This window comes from Hyaena hyaena, unplaced genomic scaffold (assembly GCF_003009895.1).
Source record: "Hyaena hyaena isolate Hyena2069 unplaced genomic scaffold, ASM300989v1 scaffold_386, whole genome shotgun sequence".
NCBI lineage: Eukaryota > Metazoa > Chordata > Mammalia > Carnivora > Hyaenidae > Hyaena > Hyaena hyaena.
In genome coordinates, this window is record NW_024081020.1 from 674106 (window position 1) to 692886 (window position 18781).

The 18781-nt window shown below is 46.8% G+C and overlaps 1 protein-coding gene across 6 annotated transcripts in view; it reads left to right on the forward strand.

Moving 5' to 3' along the window:
• The window catches only part of PPP2R5C (protein phosphatase 2 regulatory subunit B'gamma), a 131363-nt gene that overhangs the window by 79294 nt on the left and 33288 nt on the right, over positions 1-18781 (forward strand). For all 6 annotated transcript variants that reach the window (XM_039251167.1, XM_039251165.1, XM_039251168.1 and 3 more), the window contains one exon: positions 2640-2839. In XM_039251167.1, coding sequence (XP_039107098.1) covers positions 2640-2839 — 200 coding nt within the window. The remainder of the gene's footprint in view (positions 1-2639; positions 2840-18781) is intronic.

Consider the following 18781-nt stretch of genomic DNA (forward strand, 5'->3'; position numbering starts at 1 on the left):
ATCTGCCACTTACTGGCGCAGTGGCCTGGGGCAGCCATGTGAAGCTCTCAGTGTCTGGATCCCCAGGTGTCTCTCGGGGTGAACACAGGCTTCTTCGTTTTCTACAGCATCAAGAACCTGAGAATCCCAGATAGCTTCCAAATCTACAAGCCGTGACTACCAAATGAACTCATTAAGGGGATCCTAGCAGACTGGAGGGTGAGCCACGCTGTAGAATTGAGCAAGGATTGAAGTCAAGCAAGGAGGTAATTCCAAAAAGGAAACCTTTTCGTTGGAAAAGGTTGGACCCAAACACTGTAACGATCATCACTGGTTTAAAATGATTGAACAGGGGCGCCTGGGGGGCTCAGTCGGTTGAGCGTCCAACTTTGGCTCAGGTCACGATCTCACGGTTCGTGGGTTCGAGCCCCGAGTCGGGCTCTGTGCTGACAGCTCAGAGCCTGGAGCCTGTTTCAGATTCTGTGTCTCCCTCTCTCTCTGCCCCTCCCTCACTCGTGCTGTCTCTCTGTGTCTCAAAAATAAATAAAAAAGCAAAGTCTTTAAAAAAATAAATAAAATGATTGAACAAACATCGACGACTCAGAATGTTTATGATTCAAAGACCAGTTCCCACAGTCTCCTGAGCACCCCTGGGGCAAAATCCCCTAATCCCCTCACCCAGGGGTGCCGGGTCAGTTTGGGTGGCCACATCTGTGTGCCTGCTGTATGCAAGTCTCGTTACTGGGCAATCGGGGTGCACCGAGAACTGGAAAACATAGTCACCTGGCCCGTGCCTTCAGGGAGCCTGTGGGGGCAAGCGGGAAATACTAGGCAGGGTAGCTGGAATGCGGAAAGCAACAGCAAGGGCTCAGAGCGCAGCTAGTCTAACTAGTCTAACGAGGAAGGGGGACAGCCCTGAGCAGGAAGCAACAGTTAGCAGCAGGACCGAGAAGGGGGAGCCTGGAGGGTCCAAGGGCCTGGAGGTGCGCCCTGGGGCGCAGGCGGGTAAGGGGCCTCAGCTTTGGCCCCAGGACCCCTTCACACTCCTAAACATTATGTAGGACCCCCGGTGAGCTTTTGTTTATGTGGGTTTAGCTACCAATATTGACCATGTTCCAAATGAAAGCAGAAAAAATAGTGTATATTTATTAATTCATATAAACATAACAAACTCGCGTGCTCGCTTTGGCAGCATGTATTAAAAATAATAAGTCTAGGGGTGACTGGGTGGCTCAGTCGGTTGGGCATCCGACTTTGGCTCAGGTCATGATCTCACGGTTCGTGAGTTTGAGCCCCGCCTCAGGCTCTGTGCTGACAGCTCAGAGCCTGGAGCCTGTTTCGGATTCTCTGTCTCCCTCTCTCTCTCTGCCCCTCCCCTGCTCATGCCCTGTCTCTCTGTGGCTCTCAAAAATAAACATCAAAAATAATGTTTTACTGGCTTACTAGGAGACGGCCGGATTCTCCTGTCTGCTTCTGCATTCAGTCTGTCGCCGTGTGTCTTGGTTGAAGTGTATGAAGACACATGTTTGGGGAAGGGGGACGAGTATCTTAATATCCTTCGCACATAGTTCCGGACGTTTTCTTTGCCAAAACCTAAACGGGCAGTTTCTTGCAGGAATCTGTAATGGGGAGTCTGACTCCATAACGAGCTGTGCATCCATCTTACCCCATTAAAATCCAGTGGACAGACTTGCACTCTGAGTGGCTCTTTTGCCCTTGAAGGACCTTGTAACGCCATTGATCACTTTGAAGATACTGAGACACTGTGCAAATGTCGGACACGTCTTGGCACGTATGCCCGTACATCCCATTCATCGGCGTCACGCCCAAGCTCCTCTTCACCCCAGGGAGGCTGTCACGCTCACGACGTTCCAGAACCCTGGAAAGCCGTGCCAGGCCCCATCACTGGCCCTCCAGACTTGTGTCTGCCCTCCGATGTGTCACGGAAAACACGTGTACGTGCGGCTAAGGCGTGTGTGTGGCACGTGCCCGGGCAAGCACTCACTCAGTCATGGTGGGTGCTGTGACTTTTACTCGCACCGTTTCTGTGCTGCCGTTGTCATTAAGATCACCAGGCATCGCCTCTGGCACGAGTTGACCGGAGCCCAGAAGGAGGAACGAAAGCTGTTTTGTGGCGCGCCAGGGCGGTGACCTCATGCGTCGGCTGGCAGCCGCTCATCCTGGCATGCTTCAGACTGATGGCACTTGCTCAGTGTGTGCAGGAAGCCGGGGGGCACCCATGTGCCCTTCCCCCGTCGCCCTCCTCGCCTTGCCCTACCTGCGTCCACAGGCGTCGCTGGCGTGAGCGTCCATGCCCCCCGCCCAGCACGGGACTAGCGTGTGAGGATGGCCAGCAGCAGGGTGACCCTTGTCGAATGAGTGAATGCATTCAGGGGCTGATTTTGGACGGGACCTTCGATGTGGTTTCAGAGAGTGAATAATACAGAAATGTTCTCGTAAGTGTATGAGCTGAGCAGTGACAAGCTGTCGTTTTTCTCTGCGGGGAATGTTTGGCCTCTCTTCACCCCCACCCCCACCCTGTCCCTTCCCTCAAATCTCCGTTAAGTCAAAATAAAAACAGTAGAAGGCTTAAAAGTGTTTCACAGTGATTTGGGGCTAAGCATCTTTGCGATCAATATACTTTGCTTTCTGCTTTTCAGATGTTCCTCCTGCCGATCAAGAGAAGCTTTTTATCCAGAAGTTACGTCAGTGTTGTGTCCTCTTTGACTTTGTTTCCGATCCACTGAGTGACCTGAAGTGGAAGGAAGTGAAACGAGCTGCTTTAAGCGAAATGGTAGAATATATCACCCATAACCGGAATGTGATCACAGAGCCTATTTACCCGGAAGTAGTCCACATGGTAAGTGATTTCATTCTGACCAGCGCGCCCCGACCCGAGTGACACACAGGGCTGTGGCGTCCTTAGTGTAAACTGCGAAGTTTGAGCCTAACACAACCTTCTCGCAAAAAAAGTCCTCCTGTTGCAAAATTTGTACTTGAAGAAGGAAACTCTGTAATGTGTCCTGTGTTCCAGCGATAACAGTGAGGAACCGGTACCTTCTAGGTCCAGTCCAAGTGTCCTGTGTGTTAACCACCACGAGCACCCTATGGGCCACTTACACATACGTTCGAGCCCTCATTTGAATGTACCATCTTACCCTCTTTGATGGAATAGTGCTCACCATGATTTGGAAGTAAACATGTCTGACATGCACAGGAAGACTCTAATGACGGGGCAGAGTTAAAACAGTGATGGGATGGGGCGCCAGGGGGGCTCAGTCAGTTGAACGTCTGACTTCGGCTCAGGTCATGATCTCCCGGTTCATGGGTTCGAGCCCCGCGTCGGGCTCTGTGCTGACAGCTCAGGTCCTGGAGCTGCTTCGGATTCTGTGTCTCCCTCTCTCGTTCTGTGCCCCTCCCCTGCTCACGCTGTCTCTTTCTCTCAAGAATAAATAAACATTAAATAACAATAATGGTGACGGACCAAGCTAATGTCAGGACGGTCTGTCCTGAGCGGCTGAGATGGCCTCTGTCGCCCTGCGGTTACTTCGTTGTTGGTTTCATTCGGGCCCAAATCTCAGGCCTCCGGTCTCCTGCCTCACAGACTGTTTCCAGGCCCTTTGCAGAATCCCGTTTCAAACTCGTGCTGTTTGACGCTGAACTCGTTTTCTGTTGAGTGTTTTTTGAATTGTTGGTGCCTCGTCCGCCTCTGAAATCAGTAGCCCCTGGTTCTAAGGGAGTTTTTGTTGCTTAACATAAAATGTTATGTCCTGATTTTCACTGAACTCCTCCTTAAGTTGCTGATTTTTTCCCCCAAAGCTGTATGTTTCGGAAGGGACTAATCTTACAACCTAAACGATGTTTCTTTCTCACTTTAGTGTGTTCACTTTGGACAGAGAGTTTGAAAGCAGTGTTCTTTTTTGTGCTTTTCATAAGCTGTTGTGTCAGAAGCCGATATCAACTTGATTATTTTAACTTGTTGTTAACTGTTCTAAAGTTGAGAATTTACCAGCGTGTGGTCAGCCCGAGGCTGCAAGAACCCCGTGGGTTCCTTCCCCGACCCACCCGTGACGAGCACCCTGGCGTTTTTCCTGTTCAGACTAAGGAAAACAGGGGTCTCTTTTTTTTCTCTCCTTAATTTCAGCTCTCACTTACTTTGGAAGATCTCCCAAATGCCAGAATCTCCGAGAACAATCTAATATTTTCCCTAACGCCTTCATAATTTTGTTGTTCAGAATACACTTTATAATCCTCCTGGGACTTTGTTTGTGGTGCAGAAGGATATAATTTTATTTTCTCATAAAATGATAGAAAAATCATTTGTCTCTACATCATGTATGGAATATTTCCTTTCCCCCCTTGATTTTAAATGTTTCTTTATTGCATATTAAATTTATTTTATCTTTGAATTAAATTCAGGGCGCCTGGGTGGCTTGGTCGGTTAAGCACCTGACCTTGGCTCGGGTCATGATCTCGCGGTTCATGACTTCGAGCCTGGCGTCAGGCTCTGTGCTGACAGTGCAGAGCCTGCTTGGGGTCCTCTGTCTCCCTCTCTCTCTGCCCCTCCCCCGCTAGTACCCACACATTCTCTCCCCTCAATAATGAATAAACATTAAAAAATTATTTAAAAAAGAATCAATTAAATTTACTTATTAATATATATAAAATGTATAAGGACATCAATTGTTATATGTTAAATCACATGGTTGGAAGATTTTTCCTTTTTTTTTTTTTAATGTTTATTTATTTATTTTGAGAGAGAGTGGAAGCAGAGGAGGGGCAGAGAAAGAAGGCGGGAGAGAGTCCCAGGCAAGCCCCACACTGTTAGTGCAGAGCCCGACCCAGGACTGGGCCTCAAGAACCATGAGATCATGACCTGAGCCGAGATCAGGAGTCAGACACTTAAGCTACTGAGCCCCCAGGTGCCCCCGACTTTGGCATTTTTAAGGAGGGAAGAGTCTGCAGGCCTGAGGCTTCAAGCGCCAGGTTCAGGTCAGATGCCTGGCCTGGAACCGGCCCGCTGCCCTGCTCTGGTCAGATTCCCTTGTGCTTGCGTACAAGCGCATGGCGCCTGGGCGGCTCAGTCCCTAGCGGCCAACTCTTGATGTTGGCTCAGGTCATGATCTCACGGTTTGTGGGATCGAGTCCCTCACTGAGCTCTGCTACTGCAGAGTCTGCCTGGGATTCTCTCACCCTTTCCTCTGTCCCTCCCCTATTCATGCTCTCTCTCTCTCTTTCTCCCTCTTTCTCAAAATAAATAAACATTAAAAAATAAAAAGTGCACGTTACCAGAACTGCTCAGGGTGCTTAAAGCCCTTGGGACTTTTGCTTAAATTGTCATTACTTCTCTCCCCATTAGTAATCATGTCCTAGCCGGGCTCTCTTCCTTTCTTCACTTTGTCCCCACCCCAGAAGTCAGGGTGGACTTTAGAGCGTTGGGCAGTTGACCCTCTAAAGTACTTACAGACGCTTATCAAGCATCCCTTATGGGCCAGGAACGTTTTTAGGTGAGGAAGTAGACTGGCGAACAGTATTTCTGCCTTCCCAGCGCTTTCCTCTTCGTGGGAACAGGCACAAGGGAGAAAGAAAGTAGCGAGGATGATACTTGGTGGTGGTTTCTTGGCCTCAGAGGTGGAGACTGGGTACCGAACTCACGCGGTCCATAGAAGGCCTCCACCCCGTGCCGTGCCTGGACCCAAACAGTGCAGGTGGGAGAGATGTGAGTCCCTTCCTGGCTCATCGGATGCAGCCTGCTTTGCTGACCCCTGACGCACTTAGCCAGCCCCCTTGAGTATCGCTTGTTACATGTGTGTGTGCACGTGCTTGTGTTTCGTCATAGTATCTTTATTTTTATTTTTATTTTTTTATCACCACGTATGTGGTTTGTGTTTTTTTTAATGTTTTATTTATTTCTAGGAGAGAGAGAGAGACAGCGTGAGCAGGCGAGGTTCAGAGAGAGAGGGAGTCACAGACTGAAACAGGCTCCAGGCTCTGAGCTGGCAGTCAGCACAGAGCCCGACGCGGGGCTCGAACCCACGAACCGCGAGATTATGACCTAAGCGAAAGTCGGACGCTTAACCGACTAAGCCACCCAGGCACCCCTCGTCATAGTATTTTTAAAGATGTTAATTTCCACTTTGTAGAATCCAAGGCTCTGTAGGTGCTATACTCCTTATACTACTACCTTTTTTTTTAATGCCCATTTATTTATTTTGAGAGAGCACACTTGAGGCAGAGGGAGAAGGAGAGAGCGAATCTCAAGCAGGCTTCATGCTCAGCATGGAGCCCAACATAGGGCTCAATCCCATGACCTTGGGTCCCCATCCTGGGCTGATATTAAGAGTCAGATGCTCAACCAACTGAGTCACGTAGGCAGCCCCTTATGCTACTTCTTTTAAATATGTTGCCTGTTAGGGGAGCCTGGGTGGCTCAGTTCGTTGGACATCCAACCTCAGCTTAGGTCATGATCTCATGGTGTGAGTTCAAGCCCCATGTCGGGCTCCTCACAGACAGTGTGTATCCTGCTTTAGATTCTCTCTCCCGCATGTCTGCTCCTCCGCCACTCACACGCACACACTCTTTCTCTCAAAATAAACTTTAAAATATATATATATATATTGCCTGTTAGACTGGACTACTATATAGTTTTGGAACAAATGCATTGAGAGATCATTCATATACATGGAATTCACCCATTTAAAATATACAGTCCTGGGGCACCAGGGTGGCTCAGTCGGTTAAGCATCCAACTTTGGCTCAGCTCAGGCTCTCACTGCTCATGAGCCCGAGCCCCACACTGGGCTCTGTGCTGACGGCTCAGAGCCTAGAGCTTGCTTCAGATTCTATGTCCATCTCTCTGCCTCTCCTTTGATCTCTCTCTCTCTCTCTCTCTCAAATATAAAATAAAGCATAAATAATAAAATCTACAACCCCACGGTTTTTAATATATTGACAGTACTGTGCAGCCATCATCACATCTAATTGTTTATAACATTTTCATCCATCTAAAAATAAACCCCATGCCCATTAACAGTCACTCCCCGGCCTCCCTAACTTCTCACCCCCCACCTCTGGCAGCCCCTTATTGCCTTTCTGTCCCTGTAGAGTTGCCTAACCCGGACGTTTCCTGTAAGTGAAATTGTATGACATGTGGCCTCCTTCACTTAGCATGATGGCTTCGAGGGTCATCCATGTGGCAGCCGGTATCATCACTTCTTCGTGTTGCTAACACCACATTTGTATTTACCCATTCATCCGTGGACGGACATTTGGGTCATTTCTGCTACTTGGCGCTGTGAACACCCCGTAGAAGCGCAGTGTGCACATGTGTTCTCATTTCTCTGGAGCGTTTACTTGGCAGCGGAGCTGCTGCTCCCATGTTAACTGCGTGTTTAACGTTCGGAAGACTGGGGCGCCTGGGGGGCTCAGGGGGTGAAGCATCTGACTTCGGCTCAGGTCATGATCTCACGGTTCGTGTTCAAGCCCCACGTCAGGCTCTGTGCTGACAGCTCAGAGCCTGGAGCTGCTTCGGATTCTGTGTCTCCTTCTCTCTCTGCCCCTCTCCTGCTCATATTCTATCTGTCTCTCTCCCTCTCTCTCTCTCTCTCTCTCTCTCTCTCAAAAATAAGTAAACATTTAAAAAAAATTAGCCTTTTCGCAGTGGGTTTGCCACCAGAGCACAGGTGTGAAAACCAAGACGGGAAAGGAAAAGACTCCTATGAATGCCGTCGTCATCGGACAAGTAGATCCAGGCAGGCCCACCACTGCTTGTCGTCTGATCAGAAATGTGGTGGGATTGACGAAAGAACTATCGAAAACTTTGAGAAGGTAGCTGCTGAGACGGGAAAGAGCTCTTTCAAGTATACGTGGGTCTCGGATAAACTGAAAAGCTGAATGTGAACATGGTATCACCGTTGATAGCTCCCTGTGGGATTTCAAGACCAGCAAACAGTATGTGACCGTCATTGATGCCCCAAGACACAGATACTTTATCAAAAATACGATTACAGGCACATCAACGAGGTCCTGATCGTTGCTGCTGGAGTTGGTGAACTTGAAGCGGGTTCTCCAGAATGGGCAGACTGTGAGCATGACCTTCCAGCTTATACTCCGAGTGTAAAACAACTTACTGTTGGTGTTAACAAAATGGATTCCACCGAGCCACCCTACAGCCAGGAGAGCTGCGAGGAATCGTGAAGGAAGGCAGCACCTGCATTAAGAAAATCTGCCACAACCCCGACACAGGAGCATTTGTGCCAGTTTCTGGTCAAGTGCTCACATGCCTTGGTTGAAGGGATGGAAAGTCACCCGTACAGGTGGCAGTGCCCGTGCAACCACACTGTTGAAGCTCTGGATAGCCTGCTGCCACCAGATCGTCCAGCCGACGAGCCCTTGCGTCTTCCCCTCCAGACATCCACAGAGTTGGAGGTATTGGTTCAGTCCCTGTGGGTCGAGTGGAGACTGGTGTTCTTCAGCCAGGCACGATGACCACTTTTGCTCCAGTCAAGGTCATAGTCGAAGTAAAGTCTGTTGAAATGCACCATGAAGCTTTGAGTGAGGCTCTTCCTGGGGACAGTGTGGGCTTCAGTGTCAAGAATGTATCCGTCAAAGATGTTCGTCGTGGCGGTGTGGCTGGTGACAGCAAAAATGACCCCCCAGTGGAAGCAGCTGGCTTCGTGGCTCAGGTGACTATCATAAAACATTCAGGCCAAATCAGTGCCAGCTGCGCATCTGTGCGGGACCATCACCCAGCTCACATCACCTGCAAGTTCTCTGAGCTGAAGGAGATTGACCGTCATTCCAGAAAAAAGCTGGAAGAAGGTCCTAAGTTCTTAAAGTCTGGTGACGCTGCCATCGTTGACATGGTTCCTGGCCAGCCCCGTGTGTGTGGAGAGCTTCTCTGACTATCTTCCCCACCGGGCCGTTTTGCTGTTCGTGACATGAGACAGACGGGTGCCGTGGGTGTCGTCAAAGCAGTAGACAGGAAGGCAGCTGGAGCTGGCCCCGGTCACTGAGTCTGCCCTGGAAGCTCAGAGGCTGAACAGATATTGTCCCCAGTACCTGCCACCCCAGCCTTAATCAGCGGTGGATGAACAGCCTCACAACTGTTTGTGCCAATTGGCCATTTAAGTGTAATAGTGAAAGACGGGTCAGTGGTAACAATGCATTGTAAAACCTTTAGAAGGAAAGGAGAATGTTCTGTGGACCATTTGGGTTTTTTTGTGTGTGGCAGTTTTACGTTATTAGTTTTTAGAATCAGTACTTGTTAACGGAAACAACTTGACCAAAAGTCTGTCACAGAATTTTGAGACCTATTAAAACAAAAGTTGAATGAGAAAGAAAAAATGTTTTTAAAAAAACAACATTCGGAAGACCTACCAGACTGTTTCCCAAAGTGGCTGCCCTGGGACGCACCCCCACCAGAGGCCACAGGGGCTCAGTGTCCCCACGTGTTACCGCCTGTCTGTCGGACGGTAGCCGTCCAGGTGGGGGGAGGTGGATCTCGCTGTGGCTTTGATTTGCGTTTCCCTAGTGACAACGATGGTGCGAGAGGGTGAACATCTTTTCATGGGTGCCATATGCTTTTCTACACCGTAGACTGCGGTCCCAGCGTGTCACAGAGCATCCAGCCCGTTAATTTTCAGATTGAAAGAACTGAGAGGAGGGTGAAAGGGAACCAGACCCAATGGGGGGCTCCCGGCATCTAGAGTCTCAGGCCTGCGTCACGCAAACTTCATGATGTCTTCATGTCAGTCTTATTTTAAGTATAACCAACCATCTGTTTGTTTGTTTGTTTCAGTTAAATTCTCTAGTTAATCTGTTTTTCGGGCATTGGCAATTTTCTTACAGTCAACACACTGAAAGTAAAACCACTGTTTTCACAGACCCCCATTTTTACTTAAGTGACTCAGAGACCAACTGTTGATTCAGATGAACATTAGCAAGAGTTTTCTCACAGAAGAGTCAGAATGAGAAGTCACTGAAAGGAGAATAAGTGAGAATGTTTGTTGTCATTGCAACCTTCGAGCTTTGGGGCACAAGTGTGAATTTTGGAGAATTTGTATCCATTCAGTGCGGGAAGCATCATCTTCCCAGGGCCCCAGGCCCTCCTGCTTAGATCAGGGACCAAAACGGGATTTTTAATACATGTGGCGAAATAAGTCCCACTGGAAGATCTACATGATCCACTGAACCAGTATTTTCCCAATGACCAGTCGATGACGTTCCGTAGTCGTTCGTGGGCCAGAGAGCCATTCAGAGTGCAAGACATGCCACTGGCTCTTAATGTAGAGACCACCTCACTGATAAGAGAAACTACCTTGTGTCCAGTTTGGGGGTGGCATCAAAGAAGTCCACGGTTCTCTGCAAAGGGTCTACTAGTTACTCCTGCCTTTTCCAGCTGCACCACACGTGCAGAGACATTTCCTTCCTGTATTTCAGCGAAACCAACATTCAGGACATAGAAGCAGACATGAGAAGCCAGCTGTTTTCTCCAAAGCCAGACAGTGAAGAGATTAGCAAAAATGTAAAAAATGCCATTCTTCTCGCTCAATTTGTGTTTGTTTTGCAGAATGCAGTTTGACCCCTGAACAACACAGGTGTGAACTGGGGAGGTCCAGTCTCACACGGGTTTTTTTTAATAGAAATGCAGTACAGTACCGGAAATGTATTTTCCTTATGATTTTCTTAGCATTTCTTTTCTCTAGCTCACTTTCTTGTACGAATACGTATGCTACATATAACATACAGAATACGTGTTAGTTGTTTATGTCATCAGTAGGGCTTCCAGTCAACAGTAAGCAATGAGTAGTTAAGTTTCGGCGGGAGTCAGAAGTTATATGCAGATTTTCCACCCCGCCGTGGGTTGACCCCTCCAGCCCCTGCATTGTTCAAGGGTCACCTGTATTTTATGTACCATGAGATTTAATGAAATAACTAACATTGTTATGAAAAATTTTTTTCATTAATGTATGTTATTTATATTGACACAGTGGGCTTATTTTTTTTCAAGTTTATTTATTTTGAGGGAGACAGAGACAGCATGAGGGAGGGAGGGAGGAGCAGAGACAGAGGTAGACAGAATCCCAAGCAGGTTCCATACTGTCAGCATGGAACCCAACTCAGGGCTCGAATCCACGAATCATGAGATCACGACCTGAGCCAAAACCAAGAGTCAGACGCTTAACACACCCCTGCACTCAGTATTTTTTAATGAATTCATGTTTTTAAAATTTTTCTGGTTTAATATCTACTACAGTCGATATCAACAGAAATGACTCATAAACCAAAGCTCTTTGGGGTCCTCAGCAATGTAGGAGTTTAAAGGGGTCCAGAGACCAAAGGGTGAGAGCCACTCTTCCAGAAGGGCACTGCTCAGAGGCAGCAACAGCAGCACCACCTGGGTGCTTGTTAGTGATGTTGCTTCTGGGCCGCCTGGGTGGCTCTGAGTTCAGCTCAGGTCATGATCTCATGGTTCATGAGTTCAAGACTCACATCGGGCTCTCTGCTGTCAGCACAGAGCCCACTTCAAATCCTTTCTCTCTCTCTCTCTCTCCTCCCCTCCCTTTGTCCCCCCCCCCCCATTTTCTCTCTCTCAAAATAAATAAATTGTTTTTAAATGTCACTTCTTGGGACATCTGGCTCAGTCACTTAAGCGTCCAACTTCAGCTCAGGACATGGTCTCGCAGTTCATGAGTTCGAGCCCTGTGTTGGGCTCTGTGCTGACAGCTCAGAGCCTGGAGCTGCTTCAGATTCTGTGTCTCCTTTTTTCTGTGCACCTCTCCTGTTCACACTCTGTCTCTCTCTCAAAAATAAATAAACATTAAAAAAAATTTTTAAAAGTCACTTCTTGGCTGCCACCCTGTTTCTACGTGTCCCCCAAGTCATTCTTCAGCATTCCAGAAGTTTAAGAACTTCTGAGTAGCCTTCTTGCACTGCCCCGTCCAGACGGACGCCCTCATATAAGCCGTGTGACGGGGCTGTAAACCCCGAGAGAGCAGCCCTGGTTACAGTCTCCTCCCTCGGAATTTGGCCGGCGCTTGTCACAAGCTCAGTAGGTGTTCATTCAGTGTGGCCTTCCCTGCATAGGCGAAGACGTTAAAACGAGTCTTGGCAGCAGTACAACCTGAAGGTCCGAGAAGGAGTTGGTTAGATTGGCGGCAGGATGAGCTGGAAGGTTCAGAGGCACTGTAATTTTTCAAACTTATAATAACGATCATGTACCTACCACATTCATCATCATTAAAAATCAGTAAATGTATGTTTTCTTAAAACAACAGCACCGTGTGATGCCTGGGTGGCTCAGTTGGTTAAGTGTCTGACTCTTGATTTCAGCTCAGGTCATGATCTCACAGTTCATGAGTTCAAGCTGACAGCGGGGAGCCTGCTTGAGATTTGTGCTCACTCTCTCGCTCGCTCGCTCTCTCCCTCTCTCCCTCTCCCCCTCCCCCTCCCTCTCCCCCTCCCCACTCATGCTCTCTCCATCTCTCTCAAAAATAAACAAACTTAAAAAAAATTTTAATGTTTATTTTTGAGAGAGAGACAGGGGAGGGGCAGAGAGAGAAACACACACACGTGAAGCAGGCTCCAGGCTCTGAGCTGTCAGCACGACGCAGGGCTCAGACTCACAGACCATAAGATCATGACCTGAGCTGAAGTTAGACACTTAACCAGTTGAGCCACACAGGCGCCCCAAAATAAACTTTAAAACAACGACAAGAAGCTTTGTACACACAGTGTAATGGTAGTGCTCTTCTTACCCAGATGTACACTGGGTTTCCAGGGAAAAGCAGCCCATCACGTCATTGTCCTCTCTACTGCTTGTAAATGAACAGATGGGGCTTTACAGCTTGTTTCTTGAATGCTTAGGGTTCAAGTCAGCATTTTCCATTAAGGGCAAAGCAGTTCTTCTTGGGTCCCTGGTGGGGGGGAGGGGGGGGGTTACTGCCCACAGCCCCAGGGCAATTGTCCTGTGCTCACTTGAGAGTTGACATTGGACGCTCTTCTTTGTCTAGTTTTACATCTGATATTTACAGTGTGTTCTGGAAAGTATTACTTGTTGTAAGGGTGAAGATATTTTGGAAATGGGAGAGGAATGCATGTTTTGATTAAAGAAGATAGTATATTAACCAGGAAAGCTTCAAATAGTCTACGGATTTCTTTCAAGTGAGGATTTAAATCATGCATTCATTCCCCTTTTGGCTTTGTTGTTTTTGTTTAGCCAGTCATAGAAGCCTGGGTTAGAGAAGCACTAACATCAGCAGTGAGCTAGAGGAAGACGAAAATGTGTGGTACTTTCTGAAATCCAGAGAGTGAGTTTTCTATTTTCAGTGTCAGTAATACTGATATCTACTTTGAGATGTGTTCTTACTATTTTTGGAGAATTCCCCTTTGTTTTGCTTAATGTTTTTAAACCATAAAAAAATGGTATGTTTGTTTTCTATTTTTTTTTTCAAAATGTTTTATTTATTTCTGAGAGAGAGACAGCGTGAGCAGGAGAGGGTCAGAGAGAGGGGGAGACATAGAATATGAAGACAGGCTCCAGGCTCTGAGTTAGCTGTCAGCACAGAGCCCGACGCAGGGCTTGAACCCACAAACTGTGAGACCGTGACCCGAGCCAAAGTCGAATGCTTAACCAACTGAGCCACCCAGGCGCCCCTGTTTTCTAATTGAAATAAATACAGAAGCATAGGAAGTAAAAGTTAATATTTCTTCTTAGTCCGTGGCTCCCCAGTTCGACCCATCCCCATCCCTGCTTCCACCAACCTGTATCTGTCTATTTCTTCAAAAGGCTTCTAAGAACTTTTTGGGGATGACAAATGTGTTCATTATCTTGGTCGTATGATGGTTTCACAGATGTACGCATATGATAAACATGTCAGACTGTAGGGCGCCTGGATGCTTAGTTGGTTAAGTGTCCAGCTTCACCTCGGGTCATGATCTCATGGTTCATGGGTTCGAGCCCCACATCGGGCTCTTGGCTGTCAGTGCAGAGCCTGCTTCAGATCCTCTGTCCCTCACCCTTCTCTCTCTGCCCCTCACCCCCAAAAATAAATAAAAACATTTTTTAAAATGTCCGATTGTACACTTTAAACATATACCATTTGGGACACCTGGGAGTCTCAGTCACTTAAGTGTCCAACTTCAGCTCAGGTCATGATCTGGCAGTTTGTGGGTTCGAGCCCCGCTTCAGCACAAGCCTGAGGCCTGCTTCAGATTCTGTGTCTCCCTCTCTCTCTGCCCCTCCCCGCCTTTCTCTCTCAGAAATAAACATTACCAAAAAAATTTTTTTAAATAAACACGTGCCATTAATTGTGTCTCGATCATACCTCAGTAAAGCTGGGGGTTTTTAAAGCTCCTACGTGGAAGAGTTTTTCTTTTGATCTAGGGGCACAATGGAGAAACTACTGAGATGCTAAGGACGCTGGGAACCGAGGTTTGGGAACTTACCAGCAAAAAGTATCCTTTTATAACATGTTTTAAAATTAATGTTTTAAAAAATTAAAATTAATTTTGAATTCACATACAGCAAATGTCACACTTTTTAGTGAACAGTTCTATGAGATTTGATACATCTAATCATGTAATTCCCACCACCATCAACATCAAGAGCAGTTTCATTGCCCTCCCCAAAACTATTTTTGCTACTCCTTTGTGGTCAAGGCTTCTCCTCCCCTGTCGTTCCTGGCCACACTGATCTGTCCGCAGCTCTACCAAGCTGTCTCTTCCAGAATGTCACGTCAGTGGGCTCGTGCGGTCTGTAGCCTTTTGACTCCCACTTCCTTCGTTCTGCATAACGTGTTTGAGGTTCACCCACCGGTTTGTTCCTGTTAACTGCTCAGCGGTACCTCACTACATAGGTGTATGACAGTTTGTCCATTTCCCAGTTTAGGGTCATGTGGGGCAGGAAAACCACTGTAAATATTCATGTGCAAGTTGTAGACATAGGTTTTCACTGAACTCAGGTAGACATGTGGGACTCCTGGCTCATGTTGTGTGTTTAACTTTCTAAACTGCTCTGAGAATCAGCTGTGCCATTTTTGCACCCACACACACACCCCCACCGCCCCCGCCAGCAGCGTGTGAAAATTGAGGTTGCTCTGAGTCCTTGTCAACATCTGGGGCCATCAGTCCTTTTATCTCATTTTGGCTTTTTTTAAGATTTTATTTTTATTTTTAAGTAAACTCTACATCCCACGTGGGACTTGAACCCACAGCCCCAAGATCAAGAGTCACATGTTTTACCGACTGAGCCAGCCAGGTGCCCCTCTCATTTTGGCTTTGATTTGCATTTCCCTTGTGACAAATGATGCTGAACATGTTTTCCTGTGCTTCTTCGTCATTTGTAGATCTTCCCTGGTGAAGTGTTTTTTCAATCATTTACCTATTTTTTAATTGGGTTGTTTGTTTTCTTATTATTCAGCTTGAGGCTTCATTACGTATTCAACATACACACCTTTGCCAGTTATATGATTTGCAAGTATTTTCTTTCAGTCTGTGGCTTTTTTTTTTTTATTGCAGTGTCTTTTACAGAATTTTAATTTAGATGAAGTCTAACTTATGATTTGTTTTTTGTTTTTTTACAAATAGTTTATTGTCAAATTAGTTTCCACATAACACTCAGTGCTCATCCCCACAAGTGTCCTCCTCCACGCCCATTCTTACGATTTGTTTCTTTTGGTATCGTGTCTGAGAAGTCTTTGCCTAACCCGAGCTCACAAAGATCATGCTCTTAAAATTTTTATGGTTTTATAGGGTTTTTTTTTTAATCTTTATTTATTTGGCGGGGTGGGGGGGAGGGGAGGGCCAGAGAGAGGTAGAGAGAGAATCCCAAGCAGGCTCTGTGCTGTCAGCATGTAAGATCATGACCTGAGCCAAAATCAAGAGTAGGATGCTTAACCGACTGAACCACCCAGGCACCCCTATGGTTTTATAGTTTTACATTTTATATTTAGGTCTGTGATTCCTTTTGGTTGAGGTTCATTTTTTTAGCAAATGGCTGTCCAACTATTCCACTTGTTGAAAAGACTAACCATTCCACGGGGTGCCTGGGTGGCTCAGTCTGTTGGGAATCCGACTTCAGCTCAGATTATGATCTCACAGTTCATGGGTTCGAGCCTCACGTCGGGCTCTGTGCTGACAGCTAGCTCAGAGCCTGGAGCCTGTTTTGGATTCTGTGTCTCCCTCTCTCTCTGACCCTCCCTCGCTCATGCTATCTCTCTCTCTCAGAAATAAATAAAACATTTAAAAAAAATTTTTTTAAAGAAAAAGAAAAGACTAACCACTCCTTGAAATGCTTTTGCAGCCTTGTCAAAAGTCAGTTGTCCGTATTTGTGAGTCTGTTTCTGGACTCTGTTCTGTTCCATTGATTAGGGATCTGCTTGCTGATACCATACCATCTTCATTACTGTCATGTCACTTCATAGTAAATTTTGAGATCAGTTAGTGTGAATGCTTCAATCTTGTTTTCCTTTCTCAAAGCTGTTTGCCTATCTGATTATTTTACCTTTCCATATAAATTTTAGAAACAGTTTGGTTTTATCCACAAAATATCCATCAGGGGGTTCAATTGGAATTGCACTACTATGTAGATTTCGGGAGAGCTGATACCTTAATCATAGTCCATGAACATAGTATGTCTCCCATTTTGGCAGTTGTGGCTTTCAGCATACAGGTCCTAAGTGTTTTTTTAGACTCACAAATATTTCATCTTTTGGTGCTGTTGTAATTAGGGCTGTTTATTTTTTATCTTCTAATTGCTTATTGTCTTTTTCTTACAGTTCTGTCAAGTTTTATATCATGTTTTTCAGTGCATAGATATTAGTATTATTTATTAGTTGACTCTTCTATTATTACAGAATGATCCCCTTTATCCCTGGTCATCTTAATTGCTCCAAAAACCGCTTTGCCTGATATTAATATAGCCACTTCTGCTTTCTTGATTCGTGTGAACCAGAGATGTTGTTTTCCTTACTTTTACTTTTGACCAATTTGTAATTTTGTATTTAAAGCAGGTTGTTGCAGACAGCATGGAGTTGAGCGTTGCTTTTTTATTCAGTCAGAGGTCTGTGCCTTCTGATTAGTGAGGGTACAAAAACCAGGTACTTTCAATGTACTGGCGTTGTGAGGTTTCAGTCTTCTGTCCGGCACACAGGATGTGCACGGGAATGTGCACATTCCCGGGGTCACACCTGGGCTCTATCATGAGAGCAGCCTTGAACTAACCTCACAAATGAGGAAATGCACAGGTTTTCTCTTAAGATTGCCACTAGAATTTTTATTATTCGCCTAGATTTTTATACTACATTATTTGAGTTCATCAAAAATCCAGTTAGAATTATGTTTAAGATTGTGTTCAGTGTGCACATTGCCTTGTGGAGAAGTTATCTTTGTAGTAGGATGTCACCCCACACCAGGGAATGGAAGATTCCTCCATTTATTTGAATAGTCTTCCGTGCCCTTTATTAGGGTTTTTATGCTCTCTCCACTGGGGCCTTGTGGCTGGGCAGTGAGTTCCTAGTGACCAAGGGGTCACTTCTGGGACTGTGTTCCTGGGTTCCTCCTGTTAATTACATCCCCTAATCACGTCATTGTTATTGGAGAAGGTGTTGATGTTAGCTTCCCATTTCTATTTTTGGTGTTTGTAGCACAACCCAGTGTGCAGTGGTCTGTTGTGTTGCCTCTGTTGGCTTTTCCAGATTTGTTGTAATATTTACAAACACAATATTCTATTTTTTTAATGTTGAGGGATGCTGGGTGGCTCATTCGGTTGAACACCCAACTTTGGCTCGGGTCATGATCTCACGGTTTATGGGTTCAAACCCCATGTCAGGCTCTGTGCTGACAGCTCGGAGCCTGGAGCCTACTTCAGATTGTGTCCCCCTCTCTCTCTCATCTCCCCGGCTCACAGTCTGTCCCTCTCAAAAAATAAAATAAACATTTGGAACAACAACAACAACTGTTGATGGGCTCCCTTCCCACTTCTCCCCTCACCCCATCAGCCCCGAATGCATCTGTGATGTTCAGAACCTGGGGTTTCTGTTGTGGGAGGAAGAGCATCTGGACAAACTGAGATTTGGCCTTTGGTGGACTCACCTTTATGAATCCTGTTCACATAAATAAAACAGAATAAATAACATCGTGAAATGGCCTTTGTGGTTGAGAAGGAAGAACTGAATCATCAGTCTTCCTTTCCTCGTTGTGTCTGAAATTAGATTCTCGGTACTCTTCCTACGAGTGTCCCTTCAGGTCTTAGGCCTTTGTATCCGCTGCTGTGCCTCAGTTACGTCAGGGCATGAGCAGTTGTTACTTCGCCCATTGGTCGTGAATATTACAGATCCAGAAAGGCTTTATGATACCGCTGAATCTCAGCAATTTCCCGCAAGGTTACTTCTCGAGCCAGTATGGTTTGCATCTGATTCAGTGAATGTGGCTCTCCGGAGGGGAGCATCTGCGGGGCGGACTTCAAGTACCGAAACCAGGAGTGTGGAGAACGCAGGTGCTTCCGCCTGTCCAGGGTCGGCCTCGCCCCCGCGCGTGCGCGCCCCGTGCGCGGTAGCTGCGCATGCGCACTACTGCCCCATTTCACACGGGCCGGTGCAGAGGGAAGGTTCGCCACTTTTCAACACGTGAGAAAACCAAGGCGTGGGCAGGTTTTTTCGTGTGCAGGGCCTGCTTCTGAGTCAGGGGGCAGCCCTGCCGGCCCGTCGGTGTAGCCCGATCCTGGCTGGGTCCACACCTCGGGGCGCCGCCCACTCGTGTGTGAATGCGTCTGGTCCACATCTGTGGGTTTCTGTGGCCTGAG